Below are 13540 nucleotides of genomic sequence, written 5' to 3'. Positions count from 1 at the left end.
TCGATACATGTTTTTTATCAAAAGTTTTTCCCTACAAAGTTTGTTTGAAGCCACTTCGCTTCTAAGTTCAAGATTTATTTTTGATTTGAATTTCCCCGTAGGCGCTAATGTTAAGTTTTTTTGAACTGTTCAAAATTGAACGAAAAATTGTTCAAATCAAAAAATGAATTATGGGAATGAGATGTCCTCGCCGAGATCTTTCTAACAAAAAAAAATTTGTTCGAATCGGACTATTCATTCAAAAGTTATTAGGGGGGGACAGACAGACAGACCGACAGACAGACAGACCGACAGACAGACAGACCGACAGACAGACAGACCGACAGACAGACAGACCGACAGACATTTTTCCCCATCTCAATACCCTACTTTCCAATTTTTAATTTTTCAATATTTATCTAACTATTTTATTTATTTTTGACTTTTTTTTGTTTTTCGGGATATTTTTAAGATGTATTAAGCCTTCTTTCATGCTTTTTTCTTCTTTCTCTGATTTTTACTGGGAAAGTAGGCTAAAAAGTGTCACAGTTTATTATGCTATTAATTCAAGTAAATAAAAAAGGTTTTTTTTCCCCCCCTACACTTTTTGATTTGTCCCAAAATCAGTCACTTACTCTTGCAGCAAAATTAAACACAAATGAAGTAGTTAAAAAATATTTTTCTTTACTTTATAAAAAAATTTCATACAGTTTTTCAGTGGGAAAAAATATAAAACAACAAGCTTCACTCAGGCAAAGTACTGTTTAAAAAAACAGCCTCATTCAAAATATAAGCGTTATACATGCATGTAATTGCAAAAAAAAAAAAACACTGAATAATTTTACGAATTTCCACGCATTTTAAAAAGGAAAATCACGTAGTTCTGCTAATCAGTGCTTAATGTTGATATGAACATTTAAGAGTAAAATAAATAAAGTGCATACAAATAGCTTATTCATTTACAGTCGGACCCCAATTTAGCAAATTCATCGGGACCGATACTTTTACATGCTGAATCGGGGTCATTTGTAATATCAGAGTGTGAAAAAAAAAACTGCATGTACTTTATCTAAAAGTCCTAATAAGCAACTGCACAAAAATATCCAAAAGAAGAAAGTGCACTTTTTGTTCAGTATTCCATGAATTATTACATACTAGTTAATTTAAAATTTTAAAGTACCTGCTAAACAATAGAGGTTTGACAATTTCATTGACACTTGACTCGAAATAGTTCGCTTTCGATTTTCTGGAGAGAAAAAAATACTGCGACATTTACAACCTTCTGCATGATGCATGAGATATGTTTTTAGTTTCCAAGCCATGAAAGTCATTTAAAAAAGTGAGTTTTAATGGGAGTTTCATTATTGCTTTCTGCATCAGAATCGCTAGTCCTTGGTTGCCCTTCAAAAATTGCAGAATCCAATAAAGGTGTTCTTCTGCTTCGGACGATATGGATATGTCATTTGGAAAACAATCCAATATTTCCTACCTCAAATTGACAAAAAAAAATCTTTTTTGGCTGTTCAAAAGATTTAATTTAAGGTTCATTATTCGTTAAATAGGGGTTTTTGCTTTCATTTTAGTCGCGAAAAAATAAAAATTTGCTAAATCGTGAAATTTCTTAAATAGAGGTTCGTTAAATCGGGGTCCGACTGTATAATAAAAAAAGAAAAGTAAAGAAATATACCGACATCCATTGCATGACTATGAAAAGCTGATGAAATTTACTACAATAATAACAGTAACAACATATTATAAGATTAGCATTCATAAAAATGCTACACAAATGGTTCAAATATTTTTTTTTTAATTTTAAATTCACAAAAGAAATTATAAAACTAATTACCTGTACTGTATGTTTTCTGTCATAATCTTTATGAAAATCACCATCTCTACAAAATAAAAATGTCAGAAAAATAGCATAAGAGAAAAGTTAAAAAGGAAACCAAAAATACATTATATAGTGTTTGAAAAATAATGCTTACTTATAATGCTTTAAAATATGGGGTTCTGGAGAAATTTTTAACTTTCGACATAATTTCTTAGCTTCTCTAAAAATAAGAAATTGATACATATAGCATGAAAAAAATTAAAAACATTTTCAGACGTGAAAATACTCCATAATATAACTTAAACTTTTACAAAATAAAGTTATTATTATGTCATACTTACTTCAGGTATTAAAAAAACCTTAGGGTTAGTTTCAGAATCTCAAAAATAACATTCACTGTCATTTAGAAAATATATAGAGAGTCTCTTTGATTGTATAGCTCATATAGAGAATATTATGTGTATGTATATGTTCCCTATAACAAATCCAGTTTATGTTGGATGACCATCAAATTTAGCAGGATGGTACTTTTGTACCATTGAAGGGTCATAGAGGGGTTTTCAAATGCTTGAATTTACCAAATCGTTCAAATTTCAGGACACAAAAATGGCATGAAATTGCTTTTTCTACCCAGAATAACTCTCAGATCATCTCAAGTTCAGTTTAATTGGAAATTCTCAAAAATACCCTCTTAGAGGATTTTCTTTCATTACTTCGGAAATGCATAAGTATTGACCAGGAAAATAATTAGAAACATTTTTAAGGAAAAGTAAATTATAATTTAGAAATTTATCATCTATATGAGCTGAGATAATGAGCTAGAAAAAATCATTGAAAAGAAATAAGTGCAAAAATATCTGCTGCAATGTTTTGCTTGATAGTGAACAAATAAAATTCTCTGAATTTGTGTTTGTTTTGATGCTTTTCCTATAGTTGGAGAATTTGAAAATTTCCCCTTTTGATTATTTTTTCGCTGAGATATAAGGTTTTTTTTTTTTTTTCGTTCTGCGGGCAGAAAATAATGAAGGATTTTAGTTGCATTAAGGAGACTTACTGTTGCATTTAATTGAGTCTTTTAGATTTTTTGTTATTGTTATATAAGAATAGTTGATGATGATGTGGATTTTGAGGGACTGACAGTTATTCTAATGGGATTTATAACAAATATTGAACTCCTTCAAAATGGAATATTTGAAGCCTATTGTTTCAACTCTGACAGGGTTTAAAGAAGAAAATGTTGATGTAATTTCAATTTTTTGTGTAGTTTTGAATTTTTTTCTCATCCTAAAAAGGGACTTAAGACTGATTTTCATTATCCAGGTAAATATTTTCAGAAGGATTGTTGACATTATTTGAAAACTAACCCTCATTCAGTCGGGGATTTTTCGAAACTAATGTCTGTTTTCTAATAGGGAATGTTTTTTTCTAATGAACATTTTTAGAGCCTGTTGTCCTCATTCTGATGGGAGTTTCAACTATCTGTTTTCCTCATTCTAATGGGAGTTTTAAGGGACTGCTAAAGGGGAGTTTTAAGAGTCAGCAACATTTCTCGGAAAAACAAAAATGTCTTTTAAAACACATTTTTGAAAATGAATATCTCAAAAAGTATTAAAGATATCAACAAAAAATTTACAAGGTTAATAATCAAGAGTCAACAGTTCTAAAATTTCAGGAGTTGCTCCTTTTCTTTCTGACTTTGCAGCCCTAGATTTTTCAAAAAAATCTGAACTTTACAAAATTTATATTTAGTTATGAATTTCCTTTCTGTTTGGTTGACAATGTGAAGTGTGAACTGATAACATGTAAAATAAGATATTTATTGTAACAGAAAACAGTAACATTGTGGCAAAGGTACAGTAACCAAAGGAGACAGTCCCCCCCCCCCTCCCTGTGAATGACACCCATCTGGAGACAACCAAAGACACCTTAAGTGGATTTAAGATAAAAATAATATAAATATAAAAAAATATAAATACTTAAATTCTGAGAATTTCTCTTAATATAACTAAATTATATTTGTTCTTACATTTCAACCAAAATAGAATGTGATTAGGGTGGTCCAAAATCGGCCCTTTTTTAAAAATTTCTGATTTTTACTGGTATTACCCTCTTATTTGGTTCCACTTATGTAAACAATGATTATTGTGAAGTTTCAGCTCATAATTTGAACTTTAAGAGGTAGCTCAACATCCTCAAAGTTCGGTTAATATTTGATTTTACACAATAAATTCAAAAGGGAAGAAAAAGGCTGAAAAAATCAATACAACTACATTTTATTTAAACCTTTAGCATTTTGTACGTTGAAAATTATAACACAACAATACAATAATTATATTTAAATGACTATGGATGTAGTTGTGCTAGAATCTACTGAACTATTTTTGTTATTGGTATAAGCGCGGCAATGTTTTTCTAACACCTGCAACAAGAATTGAAATGGATCTTTAATGGTTATTAGTACTTTTTCATTAAACTCTTTTATAAGATATATTAAATCCTTTCTGCAAGATCATTAATAAATGATTTCCTCCAATAAATTTCAGTGCTTTGCGATACCTCCCAAAACTCGCAAATTTGTTTGATCTCCAAAGTTTTGCATGATGAGATGTATCAAGTAAACTCAATTTTTCAGCTAATAAAGCTGATCATAAGGTAGGAAGTCCTCAAATTTCATGATATTTTTGGGCATAATCTCCGGTACTTTGCAGAATTTCTTTTTCTTTTTTTTTTCATTCACTTCGTGAACAACTTCACCAATTGTTTTCTATTCAAGTGTGCCACTTATCAAAAAGAGCCATTCAATTTTATTTACTTCTTTCTCAATATTTTTGCATTGCAATTATGAAACTTATTTTTCAATAAATTAAAATCATTACATAGTGCATTCTGAAGTATAAAAACTGTCGCTCAAGGTATTAAACAAGCACCATTCCACAAATATATCAAAACCTTTTAAAATCCAATATCTTCTACTGAAATTATGGTGAACTAGTGATTAAACACTTGTACAAGACTTTTACTGTTCATTGAATATGGTGTATAGCTCTCAGTACAATAATTCTGATTCTAGGAAAGGAGTTTTACAATGAACTGTTAAAATCAGTTCAAGAAATTCTCGATAATCATCTTGAGTCATACGGGAATTTTTTAACATATTGTATTTTATAGTCCTTTACATCAGCCACGTTTCCTTACTGATGAGTCTTGTAATGCATTTATCCTTATCAATGAACTCCCTGCAGGTTTAGAACCAGTTATAGAGAAATACTTTAGGTGCAGAAGTATAGAAGCTGCATTTATTAAAAATGGCACCAATAATCTATTACATAATGTGGTGTTGACACCCCAGAATGAATTATTTCTTAAATATTTCAAATACTAGCAAAGCGCGCGTTTTTGCTTTTGCCAGTATTGATGCTTCTTCGGTCAAAGTGCAACACTTTGTCAACTTACAAAGAATTGGGCCGAATTGCATTAACTGCAACATCTTACAAAAAACATTTGTATGTTCACAGAATATATTTCATGGCTATGTAATGTTGAAACTGTGTATATAGGGGAGGGTGGGCCACAATGAGACATTGTAAATTCTAAAGTAAATACAATTCCGACAAGTACCACCACCTAGGAGGAGTAAAAATAACCAAAATGCTTCCCAGAACTCCTAGTTCCGTGCTATTCTATGCTTTTGTTTTGTAGGAAAAAAATAGCTATGTTGAGACACATTGAAAGTTATTTGGATAATTTCTTGCATCTATCATAATCTTGAAAAACTTCAACAATTAAGCTGTTAAAGTCTAAGTAATCTCCTATTATTCACCTATATTATTTTTAACTCATGGTTTATTTTAATGAATGAAGCAAAAATCTTCATTATGTTGTTTGGGCTACGAGACAAATTTTTTGGGCCACAATGAGACGTCTCATTGCGGCCTAAGCAGCAGTAAGCAAGTGTAAAATACTTATTTACTTCTTGTTTTAGTTTACAAAAAAGAAATTAAACAAAAAATAGGCTTGATTTAAAAATATTTATATTTTAACTAACTATTACAAGTGAACTTTTTATTTTACTACACAGCTTTGTACAAAACAAAACTAGAAACCGGTTAGGTGTTGATAAGGTTGCCAAACATGGTACTTATTTCAAAGAACTTGATTATTATAATTAATATTTATATAAAATTATATAAGTTAAGCATCAATTCATATTTGACTTTTTTTTTCCTGATTTTTTTAATTTTTTGCCATTCAGAAGGGAGAGTGCTAATAATGCAATTTGCATGATGAAAAACACTAAAATTTAACCTTTTCTTATTTTTTGTTTAAATACTTTATTTACTGAATTGTTTAAATGCTGTACTGAAATGTTGAAATGCTGTTGCAAAATGCTTTTTAATAACTCTGTACTGAATTAAGTTTCTTTAATAAATTAGATGAAAGTACTTATTTATTTTGCAAACTTAAGGTAAAAATACAGTGATTATTCTGCTGTCCCATTGTGGCCCATAACTGGGCCACAATGAGACTTCATCAAATTTATAAAGCCTCATAACTTTTTTTTTCTAACATTAAATGGGCTAAACTTGGTGCAATACAGTCGAATCACCACTTACGCGAGGGATACGTTCCAAGACTCCTCGCCTAAGTCGAAATATCGCGTTGTGGAAAAGTGTTGTGTCATATGATTTTTTTATTAGCATACCCAAACATTTTAGACATTTAAACACGTTTTAAACAGGTTTTGACCATTTGTTAACTATATATTACTGTTTCTTACATAAAGAGCTGAATTTTTACCGTATTATTTTAAAATTTGCATTATTCAACATAAAATACTGTTACGATGCACAAAATCAATAATCAATGGGAGAGAGATATATAAAGATAAAACAGTACGGAACATACAGTATGTAGTAATAACAAAGTACTGCACTGCAACAGTATTATACAGTAGATACAATAAGTTACATTGAAACTTAAAAATTGAAGACGATGATTTATCCTGCGCAATCTGATAGTCATTCTAATATATTTTTAAATACAGTAGCTTAGCAATTGCTTTTATAGCATTTACATCTATGGTAATACCACTCTGGGACCCCCTGGACTTATACAGATTGCCTTTTCTTGACTTTTAATTATACGTATGAAAGATTCACCCATCTACCTAGCTGTCGTGCTACCTTCGACCCACTTTCTAGTTGTTAAAGCTTATCAAGAATCTTTACCTTTCCTTAAATTGTCACAAACGTTTGGTTTTTGTTTCCGTATGCAAACTTTACATGAAACAGCGTGTCTAGGTGCCACAATATTTCATCACCTTTCATATTTAGAATAAATAAATGAAAAATGAGGAGTGGTGATACATACACACTAACAATGCTATGTTTATAGTGCGATATGTGGGAACTTGCGCAGTCAGTGATACTGGAAGGATGAAAGTACATTCACGAATTGTGTTTAGCAGCCAATAACCAAGCCGAAACTTAGCATCACATTTCCTTTCCAAATATTTTCGTATTGAGAGCGAAAAATTCGCTTTAGCTCAAAAATTCTTTGCTTCGGAAAAACTTGCGTTATAACCATTTCGCGTAAGTCGGATCGCATTGTAGCGGGAGTCGACTGTATACTATAATTTGATATCTTTAACATAATCAAATAGGTTTCTGTGCTTTACTACTTACCAATATACGAAAAATGAAAAATATGTGTTTTTTGTCTCATTGTGGCCCACCCTCCCCTAAAAATAGCAACTTTACGATGTATTTAATTTCTGTTACTGGAAAAAACAGTCATTTGTGATGTTTTGTCCTTTGTCAATACACTTATATTCGGCAATTATACAAACTTTATCCTCTTTGAGCTACCTCTAAATATTATTCACATGTTATAAAATTTTGTCCCACTTATTTTCTAATATATTGGAACCAAATGGGAGGGTAAAACTCAAAACTTTTTCACCTTCAAAATTTTGGACTACCCTAAGCATGATGTTGTGGGAGGGCACTTTTACATATGCATTAGCGCAAATTTCACATAAACTGCATTTGTAATTAATATTTGTCGTACTACACCACAAAAATATAAATGAGTTGTTTCTAAAAATTGCATAAACTTCATGCTTAAATAAAACATTAAAAGTTTATTTTTCTTTACCAGGGTGACACATATTCTAGGAATGCCACTGCATAAAAATAACTTAAAGGTACATTTTAATGAATGTACTGAAGCAATGAAACTTGAAAATTACCCAGAGCAGTCGACTATAGCAAGAGTAGCTTGACCTTTGATTTCTTCTGCTGCTTTGGAGAAAATATTCAAAAGCTCACTACTTTCTTTAGCTTAAAATAAATTAATATTTTGTAAGTACTAAAGTACAATAAAAAAAAAACAAAAAAAGTTAACAGAAGTATTAGGTTCTTCATAAAAAAAACATTTCAACACAACAAAACTAAAAGTTCAGCAGCACTTCTTTAAACAACTAAATATATGCATCATTCTATTGTCACAAAATACCAATAATAGAGGGAACAGAAGATGGTTAATAGGAACAACGGGGTATTGACTTTTACAACTAAATCAGGCCTGTACAATATCTATATTAATGGTCATAGTAATAGATAAATAAAAAAGTGCAAACTATAGATCATATATAATGTTAAATGTAGGCGGAAATGGGAAATAAAATATTGGATATTAAGTATTAGAAGAATTAATCCATAATATTAAGAAAAACAATAATCAAGTCTAAATTGAACAAAAAATTGCAACCATGTTTCACGGTTTCAAGGAATCCTTTTATTAAAGCAGAAAAAAGTGTGTTTATGGATGTAAAAATAGCTCCTTTCTGTATTGATATACAGATTCATCCAAATCTATAATAATAGATTAGTAACCTTTTGCAAATTTGCACTGAAGATTGTCTTTGTTGTGCTACTTTGTTTACAAAGGTATTTATTTCTTTTTTAATTAATTCATAAGACAAATAGAAAAGTTTTGATATAGAAGGAAGGGTTCAAATGTGTTGGAAAAAAATGCGATATCATTAACAAATGCAATAAAATATTTTGCACAGACATATTTTCCTTTCAACAGATCAATTAAAATACACTGGTGTCCAAAAGTTAAGCATAATTCATAAAATGCGAGAAAAATCTGTAAATTCTCGTAAAATTATATAAAATTACTTATGGAGATTCATTGGTTGAAGAAGAAACAATATGTTTATGCAAAATAGTATAGTCGATGGTGTCATGGGCAAATTAGGTGCGCTTTTCGGAATGTGGATAAAACAGTTCGCACGCTTTAGAGAGTTCAGGCGCGTTTCATGCAATTGCTGTACCAAGAAACATTGGAACTGGTGAAACAGAACTAATAATAGCAAAAAGATGCCAATTGGACATGTTTGCGAAAGGAAGAATCATTGGAATGCTAGAATCTGGACGATCACAAACTGAAGTGTTTCGTATTATTAATGTGCCTCAGTGTGTAATCTCGAGACTGTGGCAGAGGTTTTCAAATACGGGAGATGTTACCCACCGACCAGTACCAGGTCGACCAAGAGTCGGAACCGCAAGCCAAGATCGTTTTCTGGCAATTTCTGCACGACGTCATAGGGAAAGCTGTGCCAGAGAACTGGGTTCGGCGCTCAGTGCCGTAACAGGAATAACAATTTCGAGGCAAACTGTTTACAGGAGACTCAATCATGTCGGTCTGTATGCCGGAAGACCAGCAGTTTGCATTCCTCTCACATCAGCGCATAAACGCGCTCGTTTAAACTGGAGCTTGCAACATCGGCATTGGAGTCTGGGACAGTGGGCTAATGTGATGTTCAGTGATGAGTCCCGCTTTACTCTACAGTGTGATTCTCGTCAGGTAACAATCTGGTGAGAAAAGGGGACTCGTTTCCAACCGCAAAACGTAAGAGAAAGTCATCACTTTGCGTCAGCAGGAGTAATGGTGTGGGCGGGCATTATGTTGGATGGCCGCACCGACCTTCATATTTTTGAGACAGGCTCAGTCACTGGTCAAAGATAGAGACGAGGTTCTTGAGCCTTATGTTCGCTTGTTTCGAGGTGCTGTTGGTGCTGAGTTGATATTCATGGACGATAACGCGCCATGTGACCGAACAGCTGTGGTCGATGACTTCTTCGAATCAGAAAATATCCAGCGAATGACGTGGCCTGCGAACTCCCCTGATCTGAACCCTATCGAGCATGTCTGGGATATTCTTGGGAAACAACTTGCAGCCCGTTCGCCCCCGCCAAGCTCCGCTCCGGAGCTAAAAAGAGCTCTCCAGCATGCTTAGAACTGTTTAAGCCCACAACTCATCCACCACCTCATAGAAAGTATGAGTAATCGTTATGCAGCGTGCCTGGCAGTCAGAGGTGGCCATACACACTATTGAACTTCAGCATCATCTTTTAAAGATCAATTTTTGTGCAAAGAGTAAACTCTTCATATGCCTAATTTTCATTTAAACTATTTTTTGGGATGATAAAAGTAAATATTACCGTTTTTTTTAGTAGTTTCCTTTTTTTGTAAACGTGTTGCACTCTCATATCACGTTTCCCCCTATTTCGATGTATATTTCTCACATTACTCACATAAATAACAATTATGCTTAACTTTTGGACACCGGTGTAGAGTTTGCTAAAATGTGTAGATGAAAATATATTTTTAAAACAAAAGAAGAAAAGAAACTTACTGCCTTTAGTGAATAATATCAAAACATTATTTTTCGTCCGACACAATTTCTTCAACTCTTTGGCATCAATCACATCTTCAATTAAGTTACGAGAATTGCTTTTCTTGCATTTTATAAGTTGTATTGATAAGAAAATACACTGCAAAAGAAAAATCATACAGTTTAACAATTAGGGTGTCACGAAGTTCCTTCGAGAAAAAAACTTTTATAACCACGAAATGCCTGATTTTTCTGACCATTTCTAATTATAATGTTACACAAAATTGAAGTTGATAGAGTAACAGGGTTGCAGAGAGTCAAGGTGGGCCCTTAGTCAGTTATGTTGCCCGGCCCCTCCCGCCTCCCAAAACAGGAAAGAAGAAAAAGAAAAGAAAGGGGGGAAAGAAGAAAAAAATGGGGGAAGAAAAACGAAAATGGAGAAAAAAAGAAAAAAAAGGAGGAGAGGAGAGAAAAAATCAAAACTTCTCACTAGTAAACAATTAACTCTATCTTGAGTGCCACAACAGAAATACCAAAAGAGTAAATTTTACGAAATCTTTATGTTTTCACTCAATTGGAGATTTTCCTCCTTTTTCTTTCATCTCTTTTTTTTTTGTGTCAGTGCCACCGAGCTCAGGCTGACACCACTCTCGTCTGGCCTGTAGAGTAACCAAATAGTTTCAATGTAACTTTGACCGAACCTTGCAGAAGTAAAATGAAAACTAATCGCCAAAATGAAAAACCTACCGTTAATGAAAAGTACTTTATTTTATTACAGTTGAGTCCCGACTTACGCAAGGAATGTTTTCCAAGACTCCTCGCATAAGTCGAAATTTTGTGTTGTGGAAAAATATACCCATACAAATTTTTTAAAGCATACCAAATACTTTTAGACACTTACAAACACCTCTCAAATTACTCTAAAGCATTCTTTAACCATACACTAAAGTTTAAAGCACCATAAAAAGGAGTGCATTGGTATTTTTATTGTTAATTAATAATTAACAGCTATCAATAATTTGCATAATTTATGATGAAGCCTATTTAGTAATTCATTGAAAAAAAAAATTAATGTGATAATCTCATTGAGGTAAGAACCTGGGCTCCCTCCGAAACAGAATCTTGGCTACGCCACAGGATTTGATTCCCCAGAAATTTTTCAAATTGTAGTTCTAAACATATAGTTTTAAACGTCAAACGATAATTAACGATGTTAGGACAAGATGTGTATCAAGTGATTTCTCTCGAAAACTTTTAAAAATTAAAGTCTTAAAAATCCGATTGTGTGCCATCTTTGGTTAACGAGGTTTAAAGACTCTCTCCCGACAACTTTTTTTGAAATTGAATTTAAAAAAACGAAGTTTCAGACCATCTTTGTTGATGACATAGGATCAGAGGGATGTCCTGAAGTCATTTTTAGAGATGCAACTTTAGGTTACATTTGAGCACCAGGACAGGAGGTAAAAGGAAATTGTTAGGTTCTCAGATCCCTTCCGTCTCTCCCTCCTAATATGCTATGCCCCTAATTCATTTTATTTATTAAAAAGAAAAAAAAGTGAGAAATCCTCCCCTACTTCATTTAAAAATTAGGAATCCTGAATGCCTGAATCTATTGATAAGTTATTTACCTTTACTTTTTTGCTGTTAGAGCTACCGGTGTGACTTTTCATTGTACATAATTTTAAATATTTTCCTTTATTTGACACATATTTTGGCGGTCCTTACTTTTCTCCACTTTACTCTGATACATCTATCTTTTTGTTTTGACTTTTAATTGTATGTATGGAAGATTCACTCACACTCATACTTATGGTCGTGCTATCATCGACATTTTGTAGTTGTTCAAGCATATTAATAATCTTGGCCTTTTTTAAAAAAATTTTGTCAGAAGCTTTCTTTTTCTTACCATCTTCAACTTTAGATGAAAGTGACACTAAGGTGCCATTATATTTCATCAACTTTTATATTTAGAATGAAAAAATAAATAAATAAATGAAAGATGCTGAGTGGTTATTTGATACACTAGACTAGTTTGTTGCGGGAACTTTGGCTGTCAGTGATGCTTAAAGGGATGTAATAACATTCGCGAAATAAATATTTAGTATCCAATAACGAAGCTGATACTTCCTTCCGAAAAATCGCGTTAGCTCCAAAATTCGTTACTCGTGAAAAATTCGCGTCATAGTCATTTCGCGTAGGTCAAATCGCGTTGTAGAGGGAGTCGACTGTGTACTAAAACACTTTTTCACGTCAGTTTCTTACCTGTAAGTTTATACTGAACTTTTACGTAGAAAAGGTTGAAAGGTGTGACATGAGTCTTAAAAGAAAGCACACAAGTTGCAGAACTAACGCAACTAGTCACCAAATTAAAACAAATTTGAAACAGCCCAAGATATTTCCAAGAAAGAAGTAACTCATTCCTTCTTCATATTGTGTCAGATTACAAAGAGCCAGACAGTTGAAATTCTTTAGAGAAGGGGAGATTTTTCCCTTTCAATTCCAATCATAAAAACCATGCACAATTAATCATACATCACGATATTTGTTTTTCTAAAACATTAAATATTTCGTCTGGAAATCAATTGGCAATTTCATCTCTTGCAACATGTAAACACATAACGAACTCCCTTCAAAAAGAAACTTTAAACTCGTCATCTAAATAATTTAATATAGCAGTCTTTTCAAAACAAAGTATTTATGATTTAAGATATTAAATAAAAATGATTTTACCACTATTATTGCAATAAATTTAAAACCACGCCGGCCGGCAAGCGTTACCATGATCATTTCCAATGTTTATCTCGTTTTCCCCCACGTAAGTTTTATGGTAGTTGCCATTTCAAATACAATAATTTCCAGATCTTACCTCCGGTGTGGCAACGAGCGGGCCATTTAATGTCCAGTTGCGGGTCAAGGTTTATGATTGCGTTTGAATATTAAAGAAACAGGCCAGGTAAATCTGGTAAATCGTAATAGGGAGGCGGAGGTCTGCCGACTAAATTAACAAGAAGGGGCCCGCTTTTTCACTCTCGGCGGCCTTGTCT

General features: G+C 32.5%; 1 protein-coding gene across 1 annotated transcript in view; it reads right to left on the bottom strand.

Annotated features, from left to right (window-relative positions):
- The window catches only part of LOC129221875 (protein disulfide-isomerase A5-like), an 87047-nt gene extending 73740 nt beyond the window's left edge, over positions 1 to 13307 (bottom strand). The window contains exons 1-5 of the mRNA XM_054856242.1: positions 13227 to 13307; positions 10518 to 10656; positions 8061 to 8151; positions 1965 to 2030; positions 1826 to 1871 (exon numbers count right to left, since the gene is read on the bottom strand). Of these exons, the coding sequence (XP_054712217.1) occupies positions 1826 to 1871; positions 1965 to 2030; positions 8061 to 8151; positions 10518 to 10656; positions 13227 to 13283 (399 nt within the window). The 5' untranslated portion in view covers positions 13284 to 13307. The remainder of the gene's footprint in view (positions 1 to 1825; positions 1872 to 1964; positions 2031 to 8060; positions 8152 to 10517; positions 10657 to 13226) is intronic.
- Between the last annotated feature and the right edge of the window lie 233 nt (positions 13308 to 13540).

The sequence above is a fragment of the Uloborus diversus genome, chromosome 5 (assembly GCF_026930045.1).
Source record: "Uloborus diversus isolate 005 chromosome 5, Udiv.v.3.1, whole genome shotgun sequence".
NCBI classification, from domain to species: Eukaryota; Metazoa; Arthropoda; class Arachnida; order Araneae; family Uloboridae; genus Uloborus; species Uloborus diversus.
The sequence above is the reverse complement of the archived record's forward strand: the minus strand, read 5'-3'. Positions and strand labels throughout refer to the sequence as shown.